Source organism: Triplophysa dalaica, chromosome 13, assembly GCF_015846415.1.
Source record: "Triplophysa dalaica isolate WHDGS20190420 chromosome 13, ASM1584641v1, whole genome shotgun sequence".
Taxonomy (NCBI): domain Eukaryota; kingdom Metazoa; phylum Chordata; class Actinopteri; order Cypriniformes; family Nemacheilidae; genus Triplophysa; species Triplophysa dalaica.
This window is the reverse complement of record NC_079554.1, coordinates 12,924,665-12,951,751: the sequence shown is the minus strand read 5'-3', so window position 1 is coordinate 12,951,751 and position 27,087 is coordinate 12,924,665. Positions and strand designations below refer to the sequence as shown.

Genomic DNA, 27,087 nt, shown 5'->3' with positions numbered 1-27,087 from the left:
TAACACAGTCATGTGTTTATATGTGAGCCTTCAAAAAATAGGCGTTCTATGTAAATCCAGAGGTTAACAGTTAAATCGCTTGATTTATTAAAACTGTCCAGTTACTGATTCACCATGAACAACATTTCCCATTTAGGGCTGTCACGTCACATCAGTCAAATTCATTTTTTAAATTTTTGGTGTCTTTTCTCTTTTTATGTCCAAAATATTACACTCAAAATATGGGTTTAGTGAGACAGAGAAAGAGTTAAAGAGTTTGTCTCCATTGATGCTCTTAAGGCAAAAGTTAAAGCAAGTGCCAAATTATTGTGGTTTATGTATTATGTGTAAAAATAGCAAAATCTATAAATAATTGTGCTCCTTAATATCACGGTTATTGACCATAACATTGACCGTAAATTGTGACACTCCTATTCCCAACGCAACATGTGAGAAAGAACCATTAAATGGAGCAAGTTTGATTATATTTTCAGGGTCACATAGTTTTAACAACTTTATTTTAACATGTCACACCAAGACATGTTTGAACCAGTTGAACTATTGTCACGCTAACTAAAAATTTGTTTTGAACTTATTGTCATTGCGTCAGAGCAGTGTTGTGAGTCTGTAGGTTTGTGTGCTTCTGGTTCTGTGTAAATAATGTGGGTTTATTCCACTGTAAAATATGTGTGTGTGCATGTTTACGCATCTGTGTGTGTGGCAGCTGACTGTCTGTGTGATTGACGTGGCTGAGCTCTTCCCCGCTGTGTTGAGGATGAAAGCAGATGCTCTTGTTTTGTCCTCTCCCTTTTTTCTCCCCTCTCTTCACATGCCCTCTGTAACCAGAACCCTCAACTTTCAGCCTCTCGCAGAGCTGCAGATATGAAAGAAGGAGAGAGAAGGAGAGCGATGATAAGAAAGGGGAGGAAAAGAATTATTGAGTGGAGAGGAGTCTTAGAAAGCGCATGAAAGAGATGAAGTTTATCATGTTATTCCGTTATCGCTTTGTGCTTTGGCAGTACAGTATAGAAGAAGAACATGCCAGTATTGCCTCAGTGATTTGAGTTATTCTGTCTCTGTCTTACTGGCCTTGGCTCGGCTTGTTTTTTTTCCTCATATGCATCACAGGGGCTTTTTCCTTCCCTTCGACACTCTTCTAGTACCTTGCGTACTACTTAGTATGCAACAGTTGAAGTTCTCCCAACGCACAGACTATTATAAAAGGGAGACATTTGTGCAATTCCTTTTATCAAAGGTTTTCACCATACTGATTTGTCATAATTCAATATCTTGTTGTATAAATTCCCTTAAAGTTTTCCATAGTCAGGTAAGTGATTTGTCACATCCATAACAGTCCATCTTCCTCAAAATCATGAAAATTGAAATAAAGCGTGTTTTTTTTCTATAAAAAGCCATCCATTCTCCATTTGTTGGGTATTATTGCTTGTTTTAATTTTTTTAATTGAATTTTAATTCAAAGAAATCTTAAAAAGTATGTTGTCTCTTAAAAATGTTTTGTCACATCAATAATGAATATTTTAAAATAGAAACCTCTGGCCTGGTCTCTATAATCAGGGGATTAGTAAAGAAAAGTTCAGACTGAAAATGTCACATCCATAACACTGGAATTACACATCTTATGCCGTCAAGGACACCTAGTTTAAGATAAAAGCATCACACGTGTCTCTTGTGGAAAAAACAATCCCAGAATGCATTGCAAAATTCTGATTATATTGATACCTAATCATGGTTGTTAATATTCATGAATTACGTTTATTGACATACTGTAATATCCAGCATGTCTAATGCTTGTGTTTGTCCTCCACTTCTTGTTAAATATAACCCACCTAAGCAAACACAACACATACATTTTATGAAATGCTGCGAATTATCCAGAGAAGGTCGGTAAAATTATAGATTGATTTAGTTTCAAGTTGTTCACTTTTAAGATTTTTTTGCTTGGATTTAATGTTGGTAGAGGTGCATTCTCAGTTTTGCCACAAGGGGAGCTATAACAAACATTAGTCAATGATCAGTTTCTTTTTAAGCAAATGACAGCTTATGTCATAGTTTAATTTTGAAGTTTGAACAAAAAAAGTTAACCAAAGTCACTTTTTTGCAATAAAGCTACTGGAGGTTATATCAGAATACCGCAAAAGCGCATTTTTGCGCATGCAAACTCGAGTGAAATATGATTCTGGCCTTTAATGGCAGCTTATTATGTAGCCAGCAGGCAGTGATGCAGCTCACTGGATTTTGGAACAGAACTTGTGACTCTTTCTTCTCACACACACACAAAGTTTCTTTTTCGTTCAAATAAATGGCTCCAGGGACATATCCAGTCTAATGGTCTGCGGTCACTTCATTCTCTGGAATAGATATGAAGACTCGCCACCAACTTTAATACCAATGTAATATCAGGCAGCCTCAGCTGACGTCTGTTTTCTCTTAGCGCCGAGTCACACCCACAACCGCTCTCGATCCCGAACCTGGCTGACCCCTCCGTCACCTCTCACCTTGCCTTGTCTCACTGAGTTACAGACCTCCAAGGCTGCTCCATATTTCTGTCCGTTCCATTCTTCTTCTGCGCAGTCAGCAGCCAAAGTCTGTCATTACAGCGGAGACACGCACACGCATATTTATTCACACTCCATCATTCAGCACAGTCACATATTTCCACTGACAGCTTCTATATTAAGCGGCTGAGTTTTTGTCTTTTGCAACATTCGGACCAAATAAGTAAATCTAACCCGCTGTTGACTTACCACAGAAAGCAACAGCGTGTGCGTGTGTGTTGTGCCATTCATGACCATGTGTATCATGGTTTGTAACAGCCCACATTTTCCCTCTTGCCTCCATGTTAGCACAGCAGTTTTCCACACTGGCGGGTCGAACCGTGACACAACATTACCGCAAAGTTAATTCTCTCAGAAAGAAGCTCTGTTCAAGTTTCTGTTTGCCGTGCGTCTGCTGTTTTATTATAAAGACGGGTTTTAAAAATAAAATACTGTGCTTTAAATAACAACCAAATGGGATGTGTTACATTTCTTTTAATTCAATGTAATTGAAAGTGTGTGGAAACAGAGATGCTTTTAAAAAAAAAAGTTTTAAATAGTTTTAAATAAAGTTCTGAATGACACTGCTTGACATTTCATGTCATCTAGTTAGTAATGTTTATATTGTGCTCTGCCATCATTGTTAGGGATTTAGACGGATTAAAAAGAAGTACTTAAAACTTAATCCCAAATCACAAAACATTTTGACATAGATTCTCAGAGTCCCACAGCTACAGGTGTGTGTGTTTGTATGTATGTGAAGGTCTGAGACGGGTCTTGTTTGTCCATTAGAGCGTGAGATGAAGTCCAGACCGCGCTGTTTGAAGTGATGCAGAATTCTGTGTGTGTACGTGTGTTTGTGAGTTGCGTTTACTTACTGGAAATGAAAATATCCCACATCTGTCACGTTATTCCACTTATAAATAATTCATATTTGCTTTCTCTCTCCCTCTCCCTCTTTTTCGCCTGTGTCTTTGGGTTTTATCCTGTTAAGTTGACAGATGTTTCTGTATCTGTCACACCTGTTTCATCATTTATTTTTCCACACACACACACACATTCTATATCTGTCATAAATTATTAATGAGCAGGAAAGACCATTTATGCTGTACGTTATTGGATGGAAAAACATAAGCGCACTTTTCTTGGTAACGTCCGGGGTTTACCAGGGAAAACAGCGGTTGTTAGGGCAGCATATGTCACACGGACACGCACACAAAGTCGCCCTCGGTTTATAAAAGACTGGGCGAACAAGTGACATAGAAGAGAGGTTCAGTGTGTGTTTGTGGTCAAGAGAAAGAGGCCGTTTGCCAAACAGCATCTGTATGCAGAGAACAGAGTAGTACTGTAATGCAGCATTTTGGAAACATCAAGGGAACATAGTGTGTGTGTCCTGTACTCTTGACCTCACTGTGAGCTGTACGTCTAAATGTACTGCCTACTGCAGGGATGCATACTATATTTACTATTAGTAAAAACACTATTAGTACTGTTAGAATATTAAGTTTGCAGTTTACAGTACATTTTAGGGGTTTGCGTAGTGTTGCTGCAGTATTTTGCACAGTGTGTACAATATATCACAGCGTACTATGAAAATATGTGAAGTAATGAATAATCAACAATAATAATAAACAATTCTGTCTATTTCTATGATATGCTGTTGTCACATGACTATATTTATTAATTCTGTTGGTCATTGGTTATTATATAATTTATGTATAAACATCCAAATAAAATGTTTAACAATATATAAATTTGTTGCACTTTTTGTGTAACAAAACTTTAATTGTAGTTGAAGTTAAACGTGAGTGCAGTTGTATTTTGTCTTTTCTAAGTAGTTTTCCTGCACCTCTAAAGTGTGATAGAAAAAAGTATGATACTTTTAAATTGTAAATGAAAAAATAATTGTGAATTATTGATTAATTATTATTAAATTATTTGTATGCATATTACCCATTTCATCAGTTTCTTTGTTTATTTGTTAATATACCCACTGAAGTACCTTATGATACACTGCTTTGTTGGATGAGTTGATCAGTTAATTTCCACTGAAACGGGAAGTTAGGGGGGGGAAATATTCTGCTTGCTTTTGAAGCAGCCAGTAGCGTTTAGTTTACCTCACGACCTGGATGCTGAAGTCCACAATGGCGTCATAAAAAGAATTGATCCTTATTGATGAACGTTTTGAATGATTTTCTGCAAAAAAAATGAAAGTTGTCAAAGACGGAGCACACTGTTTTATAGAAATCATAGTCATATTTGTAATTAAAGCATAAAAATGTATTTAATGATTAATGACAAGAAGTTGTCTAGAATGACAAAAAGGACAATGACAAAAAAGTTGATCTAATATCACTACGGAGGTGTCAAAGGCTGTTATTGTACAACACCAACATTTTGGATTCAACCCCAGTACGTGCCTCTTTTAAACCCATGTATGTAACTTTAACAACAAAGAGCTTTTGTTTCGAGTTATCTAGCCTGAGGTGTGATGAAAGAACATCAGTGTGTGTGTGCTCTGTATTCTGCAGAACGAATGTAAAATGTAATAAATCCTGAAGTTGCTCCCCACTGATCGGCCCACATTCACCGAAACAGCCGAGCTCAACTTTCCCCCTGTGAGAGCGTGTGTGTGCTGAGCGCTTTTGCGCGGCCTGCTGTTTAGTCATCAGTCAGCCTCTGTAATCTGCACGATGACAGGCTTTGGCGAAGGATCGTGTTGCCATGGCGACGCACAGCCACGTTAACTCTTCACCCTAATATCTCACACAGTGTGATGGATGCCGATGACCACCAGACCGGCGTCACGATGTAGAAAAAAGTTTGGTGGGGCCTTGACATGCCGTGTGCGTTTGTGTGTGTATTTGCGTGTGCGAGTATGTTTAGACATGTGGGTGATACCGTGGCCTGTTGTATGTCTGTCAGTGTGCCCGCCTCGAGAACTCGATAGCATCCCTACGATGACTACAGACTAATGTAAGCGGCCTTCCTTTGAGTGCCCGTGTGTGTATGTGAGGAGGTGATAAGTGACTTAATGAGTTTTGTTCTCACCCGCTGCATCTAATAGAGCATCACAGATGCTTAACAGACATGTTATAAATGATGTTTTTAGGAGTCCATGGTCCGTTGTGATCTTTCGTCACATTTGTGTGTGTAGATTGTGGGGTGTTTGTTGCACGTCTGGGTTCGGTAGTTCTTGTTGAGACGGCAGGGAAACGAACGCGGTGACCTTACTAAATGCGCATGCACGTGGGTTCACGCGCACGTACTTATTCAACCCGATCTGACCCGGCTGATCTAGTCACCTTGTCATCTGGTTCTGCTTTGCCCCTCCCTCAGGGCCAGGAAATAGCTGAAGAGCCATGTGTTTCCCTGGGGGCACGTTTCACAGGTGTACCACTGTTTGTCTCTTGGCTTTTACATTGGTCTCAAATAAGAGAAATAACAAATACGGCCATACACGAAGAAGCAGGACCCACTCTGAACTTCACGCAGGGTCCTGGATTTCCATGTTTGAACGTAAATACGCAATGTTGTCAACTACTTAGTGTTCTGGAGGGTCTGTATGATTTTGCTGGTTCGGGGTCATTACAGGGAAACACTTTTGATGTGTTTTCAAGTGATGTTTCGATGTCAGGTTTAGCTTTTTAGTAAGGTGCACAAAATGAAAAGGTACCTTTTGCTATCGTCTCTGCTTATTTTTTGTATTTTGTATTTTGTCTGGTATTTGTTAACATACAGTAAGTAAATGTATTAGCTAACATTACCTAACAATGAACAAGACTACAGTGTTTATTAACCTTAGTTAACTTCAGCATTTAGCAATACATATGAAGTGGTAACTTTAGTTAATGCACCATGAATTAACATCAATACTAACTTACTTTAACAAAATTAATAAATGTTTAAAAACAAAATTGCTTTTTGTTAGTTCATATTAGTTAATGCATTATAAATGCAGCTTTATTTTAAAGTGTTACCATTTGTCCTTAATTACATATTCTTTTTTATAAGCAAATGTCTTTAAATTTACTTGTAATAAACTTCTTGTGAGGGAAGGAATAAACAAAACAGGAACTTCATTGAAAGTACATATGACTATGATACTTTTTTAAATCTTGAATCCAACAATGAATTTAAACAAAACTTATGCATAGTAAAAATTTATGAAAACTTGCACTAAACAATACAGACAACAGTGAAATTGTGAATTTGTAACAAAGCATTGTATTCGCTTCTTTCCTACTCTTCGGAAATTTTCCCATTCGTCACTTCTGTCTGTCTTTAATAACTTGAATTTGTCAAAAGAGTTTAATTGAAGAAAAATTACAATTCTTTAAAAAAAATAGTTGACATACAAATACACATTTCTTAATTTTTCTGCATATCTGCCTCCTCATTATTGTTTTTTTCTGCATATCTGCCTCCTCATTATTGTTTTTACATTTCCTATTTTTATTCTCATATCTTTCCTTATTTTCTTGCTCTTTTACGTTTTTAATTCACACACACACTTGTGAATAACAGCTCCTCCACCAAGCCTCGCAGTGCTACACACAGTAGTTTGAAGGTTCATCTTGAGCCAGTGAAACCAGAGCACTTTCTCATGTCAGCTTTAAACATCTTAATGGCACAGCAGTCTGTCCTGCACCTCCAGCATTAATCATCTCTGCACTCTTACGTTACACTCTCGCACACACTCACGCAGCATCCAGATGTGAGCGCTGATGCGTTTGATTGGATAATAGGCTTGCTGGGACTGTTTAATGGTCAAAGTTTCTGTTTTAGGGTTTAGGGGTGAGAGGTCAAACACTGCTCTGCCCATTAAATCTGACCAGTGTGTGTGTGTGTGTGTGTGTGTGTGTGTGTGTGTATGTGCGTGCGTTTCGGTGGATGGCAGGTTCTATGATTACTTGTAAATTCACACACAGAGCGGGTTAACAAACTCACTTTAATGCACTTTTCTTTTTTTTTTACTTGACACACACACACACTTATCTCTCTCTCAAAATCTCTGCTATACTGAACAAACTTCATACCGTATTTTATTGTTTTATTGGTCTCGCTCTCAATCTGGAAATGCTAAATTATGACATTTGATAAATGGTGTCAAGTAGTTGATTCAGTATTTGACAGAAGTGCTGTCACACCAATACAATTCATTATTGTGTTGAGCGTGTGCGATAAAGAAAGCAAGGGAGAGAAAGAATGTTAACATTTGTGTAAATGGACTGAATGGTTCCTCTGTTTAAATCTCAGGAAATCAGTAGAGACTGGCTGCTGGACCGAGTGAGTGCTTCCTGTCTCAACAGGAAGTGCCGGCTTTTAAGAGAGAGGTCATTTAGAACAAGAGTGTGAGTGTTTGCGTGTGTTATCTTGATATCTACATAATATATTAATACACACACGTATGTGTAGTTGTGTGTCTTAAAATGTGTTGGCCTTTATTATGAAAATGAGCATATATTTAAATAGCAAATACGTCTTTTTTGTACTCTGGAATCCGTCCTCTGTGGATTTATTGCGTTTTAAGATTGTTTGCTATGATTATCAGCATAATAATCATTATGATTTCTTCATAACTGCCCGGTTCTTTATTTTTCTTTTCCATGTTTAATCAAAAAGCCATTTGTCTCGTTTCAGTCGCACGCAGCCAAACGCAATCAAAACCTGATCACACAAGCCATGTAGGGCATGCAGGAACCCTGATCATACTACACACACAGCTGGCTCTTGTTATGATCTTTACAGTAGCCGACTCTCGCACTCTCTCTCTCTCTCTCTCTCTGGGTTATTAGAATTCTGTTTAACTGCTGCCGTAGATCAGAATTTATGCAGTACAGGTGTTGAGGAATCACACACACCATCATGTTCATGATCTATAGCCTCTTCAATGTATACAGTCTGGTATTTCTCCTCCAGCCATCCACACATACACTCGTACGCGCACACACGTGCTGTCTGACTCCTGCCTCACACACACCTCCCTGCAGGTTGAACATATCACGGTCCGTCTCGCTGAAATTGCAACATATGATTTTGATTTCAGGGCCTTCAAATCCAATATGAAAAAAATGTATTTCATTATAGCTTCATATATTTTTGACTTAAGTTTGCGTACACGCTTGTTGAAGGGCGGCCATAAGGTTGGATGCTTCGTTAAATGTGTTTGTTTACTTCTCACCAGGCGAATGGAGAGCATTGGGTTTGTATGGGATTGTGTGTGTAGGTTGCTAAGTATGGTATTTCCTCTCTGTTCAGATTGTTGAGATGAAGGTTTGTCTCGGCAGGAATGTGAGTTTATAGGTCTTTGTGGTATCAGAATGTTTAAGCATATAGTTTGCGTGGAATAAACACTAGGATTCTCTTTTAGATTTTCAGCGGTTGTCAGTAACTATTGAACCTTTTTAAAACTACTTGTTTTAACTTTGAATGAACGTTTAATGCCGTTTTTTGCTAATGTAGTCTGCAGCCTTTTCTAATAAATTGTGTCTTTCATTGTTACCTGTTGACTTCAGAAATATTTTATTGGAAGATAAGATAACGTTATTTTATGTTGCTATTCAAATAAAAAAACTGAATTGTTGCTTTTTATTAAGAATGCATTAGCTTCTGAGATACACATCCTCTCATGCACACACGGGGAGTATAAAATAACTGAATTCCAGATTTCCATGACCAACATCTATTTAAAAGTGAAGAGTCGAATTTTACTCAGCATTCCTGCCACACAACCTCATGCATTCAAGTCCACACAAACATGTATTCATTGCACCGCTGACCATATCTGTATCAGCCATAATTATTTTTATCACCCATTTTATTTTTGATTGTATCACTTTTATTAGGATATTATCTTGTGTAATTTGCAACAGTATATTTTTTGTTTATACAAGATGTTCACCTTTTGTACTTTGAGTTTTGAGGTTTTGATGACTGATTTAATTTGGAGCGTGTCATTTTATTTTTGTTGTTCTTTTTTTTCTTTTTTTTCTTTTCTTTCTTTTTAGTTGGATATAACAAAAAAATATTTTTTCATAGTATTATAGACAAAATAATAATTAAATATAAATATGAAATATAAAATGTTTATAAAATCCTGGTATTTTTCATTGTGCAACACACACATTTTCAGCAATAACCTTGAGGCATTCGTGTAAAACTGTGTGTGTTTGACAGTGATGGTTATTTGTGTTAATGGATAACAGCTGATCCTTTTTCATGATGACCATTTTGCTTGAATGATTAGATGCCGTCAAACCCACATACGCACATTCCACGTTTTAGCTGTTGTCATTTTTTATAAGTTAATTTAAAAAACTGCTGAATCTCACAGAATAATGAACTGGACAAAAATATGTTCCTTGTGGTCTACAGACACAAACGTGCACCAAAGCCGCCGCATTCACATAAACACAGCAAATTTCCTCACTGATTCACTTACACTGTTAAACACTTTTTAATACACACATGACGATCTCAGAGGTGGTCCGGGTGACCCTGGGAATTGTCAGCATATTTTACGAAAACACCTCCAGAGGAGCTCCTTCCTAGCATTCGCTTTGTTTCTTTTTACTTCTCCGATTTCATTGGAGTCTGCAGGAGTCCAGTGCAGCAGCTTTACATGTGCGTCTTATTTTACTTAAGCTGTTTTTGCTCGGCTAATAAGGTTTTAATAAGGTTTAAAGCTGTATATTTGAAGTGGAATGACAAGAAGTTAAACCGTCCCGGATCGGATGTCTGACTCCACCCTACTGAAATCAGATCCCTTTCTATCGGGTTCTGAAACGCTGCAGATATTAGAAACGAATTAAACAAACAGGTATCCGAGCATCAGCCTCGCCACGCTGCTGATCTTAACAGTTATCAAAACAGCACATTCTGTACATACCTTCTCTCCTGCCAGCACCTCAGGCCAAGTGCAGAAGACTGACAAGGCTTTTGTCTTCTCTTCCTTATTCTTCAGACGAAAGTCTTTGACAGCTTATTGGTTGGCGACACGTTTTGGCCCCTCTCGCGAGGCGGTTTCAAACGTTCGTCAGGAACCAGCTCCCTCTCTACCTGCATGCAACTTTCGTAAACACCTGAAACAGAGACCTTTCATTTTCATCTCCTCTCGCTTCCTTTCGGAGGCTTCTTTTGTGTTGTGAATATCGCTGGTAATCTGGAGATTAAAGGTTTGGCTAGGTGTGGATGTGTGCCGGTGATTGTGTAAGCCTGGCTGTTGTTAAAGTAAGATGATTATATGTGTACATGCACGTGATTATCTTCAGATAAACATTTTCACTGTGTCATTTGTTTATATACGAGCATTAAACTCACATGGTCGCCATTCTTTTAATCCAGTATAAACACATGCCAGCTTGCTGTTATTCCTTTTGTAAATAAGCGATTTGTTGGTTTTATACACACCTTGACACACATACGGGTGGAAGTTCATTTTGAGTTAGAATTTTATTCCTGAAATCTGATTCATATTTTTTCAGGCCGTCAGCAGAGCGTAATAACTTTTGATTGGGTGAAGTGGATTTTTTAACATTCCAAGAGCGATGGGAGGCAAATTCATAAACATAAAAAAAAAAGTGTGGACATAAAAGATGACAAATTCTGTGTATTTGTTTCCTTTCAGCAAAAGTTTTCCATACATGTAACAATGAGATGAGTGGTATTAGCACATCAACAATGAAACCTGTATCTATCGATTATTATTTAAAATACATATTTATTAATGAAACAGTTAACAGTTAAAATAAAGGTTATCGTTGTCTACGAGAGTACACAGCTGACAAGAACGTCTATTGCAAGACATTATGAGTGACATTAAAGCAACATTCTGGTTGTTTTCAACCCAGTGTTGGGTCAGAATGGGACCAACCCAGCTGTTAGGTTAAATTAACCCAGAAAATGTTTATATTTGACTCAACATTGGGTTAAAACAACCTAGAATTGTGGGTTGAAGCAAAACAGTATAGATTAATTTACAACCCAGTGGTTACATTCATTCCTTTTGACCCAATGCTGGGTTGAAAATAACAATTGTATAGTGAAGGAAATGCTAAACATATCCATTAAATATTAATTAATATGCATTTAGTAAAATCTTAAATATTATACTAAAAGTGAAGTAACTGTTAATTCTACGTTAAAAGAATGTGAAAAATCGTTTTATAATGTAGTAAAATATGAACGCTTTATAGAAAGTTGACACAGAGTTCTGAATGGCTGTTTCTGTTTTATAGTTAATTTCAGATTAAATCAGACTCGCTTTATTTTTCGTGAGCATTTGCTGCGTTGCATTTCGGAGCACCTCTAACCAAGTGAAGGCAGATTCTTTAAGACTTTTGTACGTCTGTCATTGTGAGTGTGTTAAAACAGGCAGGAAACACACACACACCTCTCTTTGTTCATTGTACTCCAGGCAGTAAAAACTCACCTGGGGAAAACATCAGCACAAAGATTCGCCAGCACAGCATGCCTCCACGAATACAACTGTCATCACTCTGTCACGCACACACCGCGTAAAGGTTCATTCTCCCGTTTCTCACACACACAGATACAATTAAAGTTGTCCTAATATGCGAGAAAAATGTCCTGTCAGTGTTATGGCTTGACCTTTCAGTTTTATATGACCACACAAAATGAAGCCACCTGTGAAACGGACAGCAGAAAAGAGAGGGAGAGAGAGGGGGTGAGAGAGTGTGCATGTCGTTGCATCTGTGTTTATTGCGAACATTTATAGAAGGCGGTGTTGAACTCTTCTGTTTTCCTGCTTGCAGAATTTCTGCGGTCCCAAAGTTGTGTGCGCTGCTAATGGATGTGTGTGACAGTGTGTGTTCCTGCACACACACCTGTTCCTCATTTTCCAATTTGTAACCAATCTGCTCTCAACGAGGGGCTAAACGGCCATGATAACCATCTCGACTGCTCTCTCTCTCTCTCTCTCTCTCTCTCTCTCTCTCTCTCTCTATCTATCTATCTCTCACTCTCTCTCTCTCTATCTATCTCTCACTCTCTCTCTCTCTCTCTCTCTCTCTCACACACACACTCCACTGTCTGGATGCATATAATTTGAAGTCAATAAACTGCATCTTCATCCTCTGTCAGGTTAAATTATAGTTTCATGTTTGTACATTGATTCCTATATTGTATCACTATGCACTAAGAATGTAAGCATCTGCCAAATGTAAATATTGATAAAGAACCAACACATTACGAAACAATGCATTATGAGGTGTTCCAGTAATGCCAATATTGACCAAAAGACAGATGTATTCGTGTTAAAGGGACAGCTCATCCAAAAATGAAGATTTCATCATTTTTTCGTGTCATTTCAGACGTGTATGCCTTTCTTTCCTCTGCAGAACACAAAATATATTTTACAAAAGAACACTTGTAACCAAACAACATTGGCCCCCATTGGCTTCTATTGTGTAGAGACAAAACTATATCTTTGTGTTCAACAGAAGAAAGAGTCGTATACAAGTTTTGAACGGCATGAGGATGGATAAATGAATTTTTGCGCTGAATTGTTCCTATAACATCAGTGTGCCGCGTATCGAGTGACTGCAGGAACATGACCCTTGTGGAAAAAATCCCTTGAAAATATGGTTAATAAAGTAACCAGGTGATCTGCAGTTGAAAACACACTCCCTGTATTTTGTCTGCCCTGTCTCACACACTCTCTTTCTCGTTCCGTCTATGTGTGTGTGAGCAAGTGTCACACTATGACAGGCCGTCTCTGCCTAATTCAAACCACCTGCCTCAAACAGAGTACTTCTGTGCTCCGGACAAAAAAACACTGTGTCTGTGTGTGTGTTGTGGTGGGTAGAGGGGAGTATTTAAACTTTCAGCAGCTCCAAAAATAAAAATAGGCTTTTAAAAACAGGCCCCCTTAGAAACCAATGATTCCTGGAGCCATAGAGTCAGTTCCAGGGTATGTGTGCGTGCGTGCGCATGTGTATGTGCCCTTGTTGGTGGATGGTTATGAATAGTTTTATTATTACCGGGCAGGATCTACCTGAAAGACTTGTCCAGTTCCTGGGTGAGGAATTCTTTACATGGCATGAAGCAAGTTGCTGTGTGTGGGCACAGTGTCTTTTAGTTTTTGTGTCACAGTCGTAAACGTGTATTTGGTCGAAACGGAGCATGTGCAGGACTGTTTGGATCAGAGAAAAAAAACCTAAAACCAATGTAAACTGCTGCAGTGAAGCGGTCCAGCCGTCCTCTCCATGTTTGCCCATCATTGAATTAAAGGAAATTTTGTGTTTTAAAAAGACATGACTTTTTTTCTTGAGATTTTTATCTATGTGAAATAATACGACAGGGTTAATGAAACCAGTCTCAGAAGAGTGTTGCTGGGGTCACAAGTCTCAGGGGCTGTCTCAATTACCTCACAGGGCGTAAAGAAAGGACTGTCAATGCTTTAATAAAGTGTTTTTTTTTATATAAGGGTTTGTATATCGTCGCTGTCCTTTCCAAGCCATGGGTGTCCAAATTTGCTGTTTTCCAGGAAATAGAATAAACACTGTACTTTCTAAATAGTTGACAACAATTTTGGATGCTGCTTTTGGATTGATATTTGCAAATCCCAGTCACAAATATAAAGGGTAACTAATAATGCTTTATAGGAAAAATGAAAATAACAAAAATTCAGAAGCGATATATGGTTCTTTATACAGTCTTTTGTTCTGCAATATTTTTTTCTATAATACATCCTTATGAGTCTGACGTTCTTATTTTATGTTTTCTTTTATGCGAGTCTGCGTTTTGTTTCCTCTTTTATTTAAGTTGATTAGTTATTAAATGTATTTTAATTTTATTTGTTTATATTTATTCTTATTTTATATTTTGATTTATTATTATTACTTTTATTATTATTCTACATTTAATAGCGATCAAGTAATACATTTTGCACCCACAAAATCTTTGGCTATGTATTATATTGTTTTCCCAAAATTAAAATTGTTTTCTTTATATTACAATTGAAATGAAGCAAATGCAGCCCGGCATACATGGGAACTCCTGGAATATTTTAGTAATTTTGCAGGAGTATTGTATTTTTTGTATAATTTTTTTTGTATAATTATTATATGTATATGTTTTAATCAAAAATTGGGAAAAACCAATAAGATAGAACGTGCTTGCGCTTCTAACCTTTTGGGAGTGTACATAATATACAAGCTCATCACATTTCCACACAATCAACCTTCCAGTTGAGAATTCTGATTGGATGTGTGCAGTCACATGACCAGCAGTTGTGTAATCTCTGGTAGTGTACCATGCCAAACTGATTTGAATGTTTCAAGATACTTCATTCTAAAGAGCCTGCAGGGGAATATAGTCACACATATACCCTGATGCACAAAAACAAAAGAGGCATTGACACCCATAAGAGGATGTCATAACAGTTTATCCATTGTTTTCAATTTCACCTTATGTGTCTTTAAACACCCTCGTCCTGTGGCTTGATGAAGTTTACATTTGCTTACATAGTCGAAACTGATGTACATGAGATCTGCCCTCAAACCTTCCGTTATTATTTACCTCTTTGACCTGTCTAGTGGGCTTTAAAGGGATTGGTAAAACAGATGTACGTGTGCGTTTCCTGATCTTCATGCAGACGTCTTGGGTTCATTCTTGGATAAGGTATATAAATAGCTGCTTTATGCTGCTTTTAAGTTTATCGATCATCAAACACTGTTTGTAGACCTTGGAAACGTAGTCAGGTGAATAATATTTCAGATCAGTGGTGCCAAACCGTGTAGTCCGTTTAAAACCCAATAATAAAATCTTGACTTTAGTACTTTAAAGACGCATAGCATTACATTTGCTCCAGACAGCGTTGGAGCGACCAGACTCCTCCCATTCCAGCCGTGGAGTGTGTGAACAGGAAGGAAGGGGAAGGGAGTCGAGCTGCAGGCCTCTCAGCTGTCCGTCACAGCGCTAATGATCCTTAGAGAGAGAGACAGAGTAAGAGACAGAGAGAGACGGAGAGAGAGACGGAGAGAGGAAGAAATGGAGACGCGAGGGATGTTAGACGCAGCCAGAGCTGTTGCTTCCAGTATGAATATTTTTCCTGTCGAATGTTTACTGTGGCGCTAAATCACCTCACTTTCCAAACACAGACATCCAGAAAGTGAACATTGTCTGTAAAGGTTGAGATTTCAGCAACGTACGTTATACTGCGCTTCACTTCCCTGTGTGGGTGTGAGAAACAAAAGAGTGAAAAAGAATGCCATTTGCTGGGACTAAAATAAGATCAGAGAATGCTTCTACTTTGCTTGACTTCTTTTTCTTGCTATGTCTGGCTCTTGTTTTCTTATACACACACACATGGTCACCTCAGTCACCCGTAGGTTTCATCATTTGGTAGCTTTTACTGATGAAATTTGAAAGCTTGAGCTTAACCATTTAACCTTTCTTTATTGTCACATCCCATGGTGGTCATTTAAAAATGGGTTAGTATTATATGTAAAGATTGTGTAAAATAAAGCAGGGTAATAGTTTTCATATCAAGCATGTATTTTAACTCCTTTTAACGCACCGCAAGAAATACCCAAAATCTCTTGAGACTGATGTTTCAACATCAAAAATTGTAGCCATTTTATTTTTGTGTTATCTTTTCAGCCCTGTAGATGCCACTACAGATAGTTTGGCAACAATTCTACATGTTTGTTGTGCGATATAGAACAACTATAGAAATTACTTTCTTCTACAGAACACAAAATAAGATATTTTGAAGAACCTCAGTTACCACAACATTGCTAACCCCACTGACTTCCATTGTTTGGACACAAAACCACTAAGACCTATTTTAAAATATATTTTGTGCTCTACAGAAAAATGTCATATAGAGGTTCTGAACAACATGAGGGTGAATAAATGACGACTGCATTTTTTTTGGTTCAACTCTTTTTATTAACTTGGATATTCATGATTCAGTTTGATTGTTTGTATTGTGCTAAAATCCCAAAGCTCTCCATGTGTCTGTTATCTCATTTGAGAGGTTTGGATTGACTGCAGCATGAGTGATATAAGAATCAATTGGACGGCCAAGTCTTGCGTTCCCACTGCAGCGTATAAAACGTGCTGATGGGGTCTTTATCCCTCCATCAAGCGTACGGGAAGAAATAAAGTGAAGTCCTATCGAGGGATTGGACTTATTCTCCAGCCAACTGGCTGAAAGTTAAAGCGCTGGAGTCAAAAATATGTGTGTGTAAGAGAGAGGGGGAGAGAGAGCTAAAGCCGAAGAGGGAAAGGAGACAAGAGAGTCTGATGATATTGACCCATTGACCTGCTGGCAAGCGCTCTTGCTTTAAGTATCTCGCTATTTATTTCTCAGAAAGCTTTAGAAATTCGTTCTCTCTTTCATCTGGATCACCACAAGGACCATGTAAATGTAATCTGTGTTTGGGTCGTTGTGTGGTGGTTGTATGGACCTGGGAACCCAGCGCCTCATTCCCACAATTTATATCCCGCGAGGCTTTGTGTTGACGTCAGGACAGGGATGGACGTGTGTTTGTGTGTCGGGGTGTGTGTAAGATCATAACCACATAAAAGCGCATACTGCTGGGACCAGATGCGTCTGCATTAAATCTTCTCAAGTCTTGATTTGTGATTCTAAATACGAATCTAAGAAAAACAAAGCTGCCTGAACACTGCTTTACTGTATTACAGCGTGCATTCTTAAGTCAATCTCCATCTTATAATGTCATCATGACATCATATGTGTCACCTAGTTGTAATGAAATGCAAATGACTTAATAACTTTATCTATCTTTGTGTCATTTTGTCACAGGCTATGTGGCTAATGTTGCAGCATGAGACCCCTGAAGATCTCGTCATAGCGACAGGAGACGTGCACAGCGTGAGGGAGTTCGTGGTCGACGCCTTTAAACACGTGGGCAAAACCATAGTGTAAGAGATCAAGCGCACACACACACACACACACACACAAGTACACCTCAGATATTAGCCCATCTGATTAATATGGCCCATCTGGTCTTGATTCACACAAACACACCATAAATATTATAAATCTGTAATGTTTGCAGACAGCTGAATTGCGAAGCGGAGAAAGAAAGATGAAGGAATGTGTTGAGAGGTCTTGTTCTGTCTTTCAGGTGGGAGGGGAAGGATGAGAAGGAGGTGGGCCGCTGTCAGGAGACAGGAACCATCCATGTGAAGGTTGATTCAAAGTACTACCGGCCAACTGAAGTGGTGAGTTTTTGTGTTTGCAGGTTGCTGTGTATTCAAAGCTTTTTTTAAAGGCAAAAATTGTGTTTTTTTATATTGTGTTTAAAAGGATAGTTCACCCAAAAAAGACCCAGTGTCATAACTTACATTACAGGCTTTCTTTCTTCTGCAGAAGACAAAAGAAGATATTTTGAGAAATGGTGTTCATACAATCGAAGTCAATGGGGGCCGATGTAGTTTGGTTATCGACATTTTTCGAAATATCTTCTTTTGTGTTCTGCAGAAGAAAGAAAGCCTTACAGAAGTGTTATGACATGGGGTCTTTTTTGGGTGAACTATCCCTTTAAGATGGAGGGAAGAAATTGGACATTTCTCACTGTATTGAATTTCTAATACCAAGAATTACATTTCATCCAGATATAATAATTCATCGCCAAGTCCTTGTTAACATCAACCCTGGTTTATTTTGTTGTGTATAGCAGAAGTCTAAGTACTAATAAGGTTTTATGGATTTTTAAATATTTTTTTTGCTTGATACAATGTGATGCAATGTATTTTGGCAGGCACGACCCATTTTTTTTCCCTTTACTTGCCATTGCTAGCACCCTGCTCTACCAGTTCAGCTACAAAAAAGTAGATCAAAACTCCCATGCCCACTCTAACCTTTATATAACATTACTCTTTTTCAAACATATAGATTATTTGAGTGTCTGTGTATGGTGGGTGGTCACTCCGGAATGAGAAAGGCCAGTAAATCTTTTAAGAAAACATGTGCACTAAATGATTGTTGACAGATCAGAGGTTTTCTCCTAGCGTGGGTCAGCAGGAGCTCTTTCACTGAGAAGAAAGGATCATGTTATGGCCAACGAGTGAGATGCAGGATTAGGGTTAGTCTGGAGATGAGTGACATCAAGGGATTAGGAAGAACCGGTGTGAAAAGGTTCTGAGTTGACCTGCAGACTCACGCGCTTGTTATTTGTGAACCGAGCTAATAAATAGTTGTGGAATCAGGTACCTGATGACTTCAACATGCATCAGTTATATAACATCAGATTAAGATACTTTAGATGGCACGAACTGACCGCGGGTCATCCGTCAAGAGAGGTGAAATGAGAATTTGACCTTTAACCTCTGCGATAGGAAGTAAATCAAGGCTTTTCGGGACTTAAGTCGAGTGGGTGTGTGTGAGGAAGAGAAATTTACAATTGTGTTGTTGCAAGGTTACACTTCAACATATTTATAACCATTCGGTTGAAGGGACAGTTCACCCAAAAATTTAAATTCTGTCATCAATTTCTCATCCTCTAGTTGTTCCAAATCATGATAACATGAATCTACTTTAATTTCGTACATTATTATGTTTTTTAGTGCTCTTTATGAGCATGCTTGCTTTACCTGATGAGAGAATATTTGACAAACACACACTTATTTATCGTTTCTTTGTTGAATTAACTCTTGCATTTTAATAAAAGCAAGTAATTACTGACTGACTAATACTCTTCTGACTGAAAAATTCCACAGCACTGCTAAAAATATCCGTCACACCCAACATGGTTTTGGATGAATGGCTGCACGCATTATTATCATTCCCAAAATCAACATTTGAAAGCAATGGGTGATGGGTATCGTGGCATACGTAGCTAGTGGTTGGATGTGCGCAAATTCGGCATTCCTTATTTGCATAACCTTTAGAGATCTCATAGCAAGCATATCTGTGTGCGCAAATTAAAAGAAAAGAAAATGCCGTATCCTGCTGTTGACACACACTCGCTCGCATTGCTTCAGGAGGTATGCGTAGTCTTAGCTTTACAATGAGAAAAGCAGGTAACTACTTGGCCTTGTCTATCCGTCACACGCCATCTACTCACACACCAGGGGGATGTGTGTGCACATTGAATTATTTTGCTGACTTCTTTTTAAGGCCGAGAAATGCAGAGATTTAATTGAAGCCTAAAATATTCTTGTGAATTTTAGTAACTTTTACGGTTTCTAGAAGGAGTTGGTTGTAAAGTAAATAGTGGCCATTTTTTGCTTCTTTCTTTTATTTTTACACACGCATATATAGTCAGTTACAGTTTGGGTGAACAGAAGAAGAACACATCAAAACTGAGCGTTTTCACTTTTAGCTGTTCGAGGGGGTTTAATAGAGAAGGTTCTGATGAATGTGGGCCCCAGACAGCCGCCTCAGACCGCTGCGTGAACCCGGCGCTCTCCGCTCAGCCTTCAGTGGATGTGATTTTGCACATCCATTTCATTTGTGCGGATGCTGAATTAAACAATTTTTAGGAGGCTCTTTGGGGAAGGAGGACCAAAGTTTGCCAAAGGGTCTTTTTTCATTTTTTATTTTCCAGACAGTCCCTAGGAGACCCTCATCATTTTTTTCTCTTCGTTTTTCATTTTAAAGAGTGAGAGAGGGGGCATAACGAAGGCTGAACTCGAAAAAAGTTTTGATTAATGCAACAAACTCCATAGCGAGTTTGCAGCACTCATTTATTTTAGTAACTCTGTGACTTTGCTTATATCCTGCCCTGCTAAACTTATGTGCACATCTTCTCAAAAGGACACGTTAAGATTTATTCCTTCGTAAACAGTGCTGTGGTCATTTTGTTATATGGTGTAACCTCAGCTGCCGCATAAATTAACGTTTAACTGTGTTTTTACAGGATTCGAGAATGTATTACTGAATATGGGGTGTGGGGAGGAATACACAACAAGGTTTATTGGAATTCAGTAGCATTGTGTATAAATGAGCATTCGTTTACCTTCTGAAATGAAGCAGTCACAACACAGTGCATGCAAGTTGCTTAATTTAGGAAGGACACGCTTGCCAAGGATATAAATGTAACGTAAAGTACATAAGTATGCGTGTGAGTGTGCATGAGAGTTTGACCAAATGCTCAGGCAACACGGAGTACAGTTCACCATGCGGGTATTTTAGCGAATCAAAACTTGTTGACTCTGAGGTTTTGCCCTCACGTACAGATGGAAATATGCAGATTATGAAGGATTAGGATTATATTGCACTCCAGCATCTCAAAGACATGTTGCGCTCTTCTCTTTTAGAGAATTTGTGACCCTGCATGTGCAAACCAGGCTAAAGTATTACAGGGGCAGTTTCCCAGACAGAAGTTAACCTAGTTATAAGCAGACAGAAGTTAAACCAGGACTAGGCCTGACTATGTAAATCATTTTTTAAAATATACTTAAAAAAAAAACATGACTAGTGTGCATCTTGAGACAAAACAAATTACACTGATATATTTAAAGATGTGTCATTGCAAGTTGTTTTCGATCAAGACGCCCCTAACATTTTAAACTAGGTTTAAACCATGTCTGGGAAAACACCACATAATCTAATTTTGAGAATGAGCTAATTTAATTTCAACCATTGATTTCACTTAGATTTTAATATTTGACACGGTTTTACTCACTCATTATTGAATATATCAAGATGATATTATTATATAATGTTTTTTAGATGATGACTATTTTACAAATCTTTGAGTGCCGCAACATTAGCTCCTTTATTTTATTTATTAGATAAATAAATAAAATTCCTGACTGCAGGCAAAGCTTTACCAGTTGAAGTCTGTACCACGTCATTTTCTTTAAATTTCCAGCAATAAAAGCAAAAATGTTTTTCTCTCGCAACATTTTATCACGCTTTAAAATGTTAAATATTTAATTTTTTCTTTTGATGACTTTCAAAACTGCTTTATGTAAATAAGGCATTATTTGATTTATACCTAAACAAGTATATTTGATATTTGATTAACACATAAATTATTATATGTGATATTTGATAAATACATGGATAAACATATTTTATTTAAGATATTAATAAATTTAATTTGACAGTCTGCATCATTATATGTGATAATCACTTAAATCAATATATGTTATAAGTGACACAGGCACATTAAGTAGAACATTTCTTTACTGTTTACATAACATGTAAGTGCTTGCGTTTTGGTTTCTGTTAGAATGAAAGACGGCTTTGACCTTTCACTCCAAGGATCAGGATGGGCTGATCTTATCTGCTTCATGGCAGAGGTCAGAAGAGAGATAAAAAGCATCCCGTAGTGAGCAGCACACACACACAAATGGAGGCCCTCACCCCATCAATGCAGGAGCTTGTCTTATCTGACCCATACTGGGCGTCATAGTACCAGCATGCAAAACACAGCTGCATCATCACTTACCTGCAGCTTTGCCTTTTAATTTGAATGAAAGATTTGGTGGCCAAAATGTGAACTCCTTTACATCACTGGCCCGTTTTGTGTGTGTGTTTGCAAGCGTGAGCTGTGTTTTTGGATTTATGTGCATGAAATGCAGGTCTCCCACCTTCAGCAGAGTATAGCCTCCGTTGTCTGTCGTGATGCTTTATGGGTAATGCAGTCTTGTGGGTTTTCTGTGTATTGTAGCTGTGGTTTGAGAGGCTGGCTCTATGTGACAGTTTTACGGTGATATGCAGTGTAATAGGTCAGAGTTGTTAAAGTTGAGTGTGAATGATGTTGTAAAGACTCTGGCCGGGGGCCAGGTGGAACTCAAGCCTGCAATAAAGCCGCACGCTTAGCGTACAAACTTTCCTCGTGACGGTCGTATATACATCCACTTTTATATACATCACGCCTTACGGTAAAGCTTAAATGTGACATTCATAATGTTTCGTGGCACATTTTAACTTGGTGTCTTTTTACCCCGCGCCCCTGCACGTTTTCTTTAACCGTGCTACTTTGTCTTGCTGTGACTTTAGATGTAGGACAGCGAGAGAGGTGCATCAGAGATAGAGCGAGAGAAAGAGAGAGCGAGGGAGAGTACAGAACTAAAAAAATAAAGAGGGAGTGTGGGGTGTATGTTCTCCCCTGGCCTACTCTCTGGTATTTCCTGAAGGACTTTGACTAAGCGGAACCACCCTGGGCCCCACAGAGGGGAAAGAGCGAGAAAGAGGTTTTATAAAAGAAAGTTGAGAATTTAACTTAAAAAGCAAGTCAGATGTAAAGCATCCTGGTAAACAGGTGAATTTTTGTCATTTTCTAAGCTTTTGTTGAGTTATCATTTGTGTAGGTTACTTTAGAAAAACAGCGGAAATGTGATTTGATTCAAATTTGTTGAATTGGTTTTAGCTAAATGTGCATAAATGTGCATAAATGTGCATAAATGTGCATAAATGTGCAAAAAGATGTCACATTAGATAATGTTGTTATGTAATATCTAAATCTGCTGTTTTTGTAAGGCAAGTGTCTCTAAGAATATAAATGTACCATACTTTTGAACTATATTTGACTGTAATTACATGGTAAAGCATTGTGTCCGCAGCACAAAGGTCATGGGTTCGATTCTCATTGAACACAAACACACGATAATAAATGACATAGCTTGCATACGCTGTAAGTTGCTTGACAAACACGTAAATGTAAAAACCTAACTTGTTTTCCCTCAATTGGCTTCTTTGAGCCATAATGTGTCATAATTAGCTGACGTGTGTGTGCGCGCTCGTAAGTGTTGGCACTTTCACGGCTGTGTGTAGCGGGAGAGGGGAGGTTAATTGTGGGCTGCCCTCTGTAAATGGCTCGTCCCCGGCTGGTTATCGTGATTGAGTAATTAACTCTGGCTCTCGGCGCTCTTACCCACACTCTGTCAGACCGCTGAACTCCTGACACCTCGCATTCCTTGCTCGCTCTCTCGCGCTTTCTGCCCTCTCGCTCTCTAACTTTAACTCGGCTCGTCTCGCCAAGCTTTCAATTTATCATCATTTTCCTTTCTCTCCATGTCATTCCTGCCTTCACTCTCTCGCCTCCTGTTCTGTCTGTGTAAGTTTGGCACTTACAAATGTCCCAAAAAAGATAAAGAAAACTCAAAAATTGGGCAAATCTCGTTTTTTATATCTTATAATGTCACTAGGTTTCTGTGGAAGTTAGGAAATATTATCTAAGCATGAAAACCTATTGCCTCCGAGGCTGTCTGTGTGTTGAGCATTTCTGTCATTGCTCTTCTTTCTCCCCACCCATGTTTAAGTGAAAATAAAGGTTAAAAATGAATTTGTATTTGGGTCAATTGAATGAGGTGAATCATAAGCATGCTTGGCAGGCAGGACTCTCGTAGGCTCGTCTCCGTGACGATGACCCTGCCAAAACATGCCCGAGAAGAAACAGCTCTTTAATGTTTGTAAACACGTAAACAAATCTCCATCATACCTACATAGGCACACACAAATCCTCGCTAATATCCAGACTGCATGTTGAGCGTTTCATTGTTTTAAAGCAGTAAACGTGAACACAAAGTTCAATAACGTATTGTTTTAAAATTCACATGGACTTTTGCTCTCTATCTTTTGTTTTCTTTATATAGTTTTCCTGTTCTGTGGGTGACTGACTGTTGTTTAAAAAGGGAAATCATTAGAGGCTTTGATCCCTCCTACAGTTTACAACATCTCGGGGCAAACAACACACATATACTCAAACACACAGACAGAACCGCACAGCGCTTCACCCGACGTCGCAGATTTTAGGTTTAAATTTGCCATGTAGTTTTAATGTATGCTGTTGAATTCATTTTTCTTTCTGTCTCGCACATGTTTGCATATAAAGTGTCTGACACTTAGGGTCCGTGTCTCTTTACTGGAGTGGGTTTACATGATCATATAAATATTTATTAAACGCTTGAAGCAAGAATCTGAGATAGAAATGTTCTCCCTTGTGTTGATACAGATCAGAGAGTTCTGCATTGTCTTCTTTACACATGAAAATGTTTAAAGCAAAGTGTATTTGTAATTTGTTGGGAGTTCATTGTCACACTGTAAATACATTTTATTTAGCTATAAAGATAACATGATATATTGGAATCTAGATTAAAAACAACTCTAAAAGGAGCGAAGAGACACGTCATGCACATATTTCTAAATAGATCTGTTTATCACAGGACATCCAACAGCCACTTTGGGCATATTCTAAATTAGGTCATATTTTTGTGGATTTGACCCTTTGAACATCCGAAGATGATGTTATTTTTATCCAAAAATATTAAAAGCCCTATCAGAAACTTATTTTATCCGTATTTACAGACTTTTTTAACGTCATGCTCAGTCATGTTGTGGGTTTTCTTTGTAGAAGAGATATAACAAAGGTTGCTTGATGTTTGTCAAGGTCTGTCCCACCAAAAGTACTAAATTCCTTTACGTTAAGTACATAGTCACACACAATAAAACTCTACCCAGATGATGTTTATCGCTTTTATTTATTGTCTGTTTACATTTTATTTAACATACTGTTCATGCAGGTACTGATTTTCCTTTCCACCCAGACCGTGCTGTACATATAATTCTTTTAAAAAAATCCCATGATTTGTAACTAATATTTGCATGTCAACTTGCTCTTGGACTTTGTCTTGACTTGCTTGACTTTCTGTTTAAGACGATTCACACGCACGGGCAATGCCTCTGTCATCTTCATCAAATTGTTACAACTCTAGTTTTATCGCTGGTAAATGCTTCATTTTGTAACTTTAAATTGTCCGTTTGCATTGTTGTGGTAGTTTGCATGTGAAGATTTGGATGTGTGACAGAAGCAGCTGAGATGAATTTGGCTTTCAGAACGACTAATTATGATTAATTTGTTGCTTCAATGCGGGCCTTGATTATGATGGTTGCGTGCTGTTTCATGTATTGAAGAATGAACACTATTTGGATAATTCGTTATGTATTATAAATGATTTAATTGGAGTTAAAATGGAACCATGAGTTACTGACTGTAACTTCTCTAGGATGGATTCAAAAAATATTTTGGAACGACATCTCCCAGCTGATGTTTTACATGCGAGTCAAGACACAAAAGCGGGTTGTGAATGTGTGTGTGTGTGTTCTGGTTCCTTAGAACCCTTAGAGCCATAGTGTAATCAGGACACCTTCAAACCTTTTACTGCCACCCCAAGAAGCACCCCTTAAAAATCAACTTCTGTCTAAGTGTGTGTGAGTGTTGCAGTCCCTCCAGAAGAACAGAAGGGCTACAAGAGTCACATAATCCATCATGCTTTGGCAATGGGAGAGGGCTGGAAAGTGGGGGTGCTGGATGGATGGCCTGCCTCTGCCCTCACCTTCCCCCAGAGACACAAACCCTGACACCTGTGTGTGTGGTGCTGGCGATTGCGTGGGTGTGTGTGAGTGAAGAAGAGAGTGGTGGGGGGGGGGGGGGCATGGGGTGGGGTACGTACAGGTTGGGAGGTCCTGTTAATAAAGAAGAACTACACCACCCCCTCTACTTTTTCTTCCCTTCATTCTTGTTTGTCTCTTTTTTAGGACTTTTTACAGGGAGACAGCTCCAAAGCCTTTAAGCTGCTGGGCTGGAAACCACGCGTGACGTTTAAGGTGAGCGTTCTTGTCAAAATTTCAGCCATACGCTTCATTCGCTCTCGAAATGTGATCAATTTACCGGTGCGTTTGTGTATTTGTGCAGGAGCTGGTTAAAGAAATGGTGGACGCAGATATTGAGCTCATGCGGAACAACCCGAATGCCTGAGCTCACACGCCTTAAGCCTCCACACTTGCCAAAGGAGCGATTTTCATGTGTTTGTGTGTCTGTGATTCGGCCACGGGAAGAAGCTATCTACTGCAGTTCTTTTCATCTTTAATTTTTCTCCCCATTTTTAGCCTTTTTACCCCACTATTTTATGAGGGACCCTGGTATGGCCTTTCTGCTGTCATGTTTCAGGTTATGTGTATGAATTGTTTGTTTGTTTTGTCTAATTATTTTCTGTCCATTTTTATGAAGGTGTTTTTATTATAATTGATGAAAATTTTAAGAATTAAGAATTAAAAGATTTTCTAGATCTTTCAAAGGCCTCTGTTGTTTTTCTTCCTAATCCCTTGATCCAAAGTAACAATCAACAGTTTGAATGTAACAATTTCCTTATAATTTGTGACATAATTCTGAAGTAAAGCATAATGGCTCTATTAATTCAGATATACTTATTGAACGTATTTTTACCCTGCGATTTGTTTACACACCCAAATGATTTTAAATCAACCATGACGTTAAATGTCTGAAATGTATAATTTGTAGATCAACCAAAGGACATTCAAACAAGATACCATTTATATAATAAGGAGATTGCACTATATCGGCCTGTGTCGTTGTATTTTAAGTACTTTTCAGTTATCTATCGCAGTGCTAAATGCGCAGAAACCGGCCCGTGCCAGCTCTCGCGGGTTGCCTGGCGGTCATCTAGCGCCGAGCACAACCGCTCACTTGTGTTGAGAGGATCGCGCGTCCGCGAGGCCTCGTCTATTCCAGATGCTCCTGCACGGCCCACCGTGAGCAGCTCAGGGAGCCGTAATTCGGCCTTGTAAAGCGGCTCATGTTAA

The 27,087-nt window shown here is 38.5% G+C and overlaps 1 protein-coding gene across 2 annotated transcripts in view; it reads left to right on the top strand.

The window, feature by feature from the left end:
- The window catches only part of gmds (GDP-mannose 4,6-dehydratase), a 56,481-nt gene extending 29,920 nt beyond the window's left edge, over window positions 1-26,561 (top strand). For both annotated transcript variants that reach the window (XM_056765098.1, XM_056765097.1), the window contains 4 exons: window positions 17,332-17,450; window positions 17,657-17,753; window positions 26,023-26,091; window positions 26,180-26,561. In XM_056765098.1, coding sequence (XP_056621076.1) covers window positions 17,332-17,450; window positions 17,657-17,753; window positions 26,023-26,091; window positions 26,180-26,242 — 348 coding nt within the window. In that variant the 3' untranslated portion in view covers window positions 26,243-26,561. The remainder of the gene's footprint in view (window positions 1-17,331; window positions 17,451-17,656; window positions 17,754-26,022; window positions 26,092-26,179) is intronic.
- Window positions 26,562-27,087: the final 526 nt, after the last annotated feature.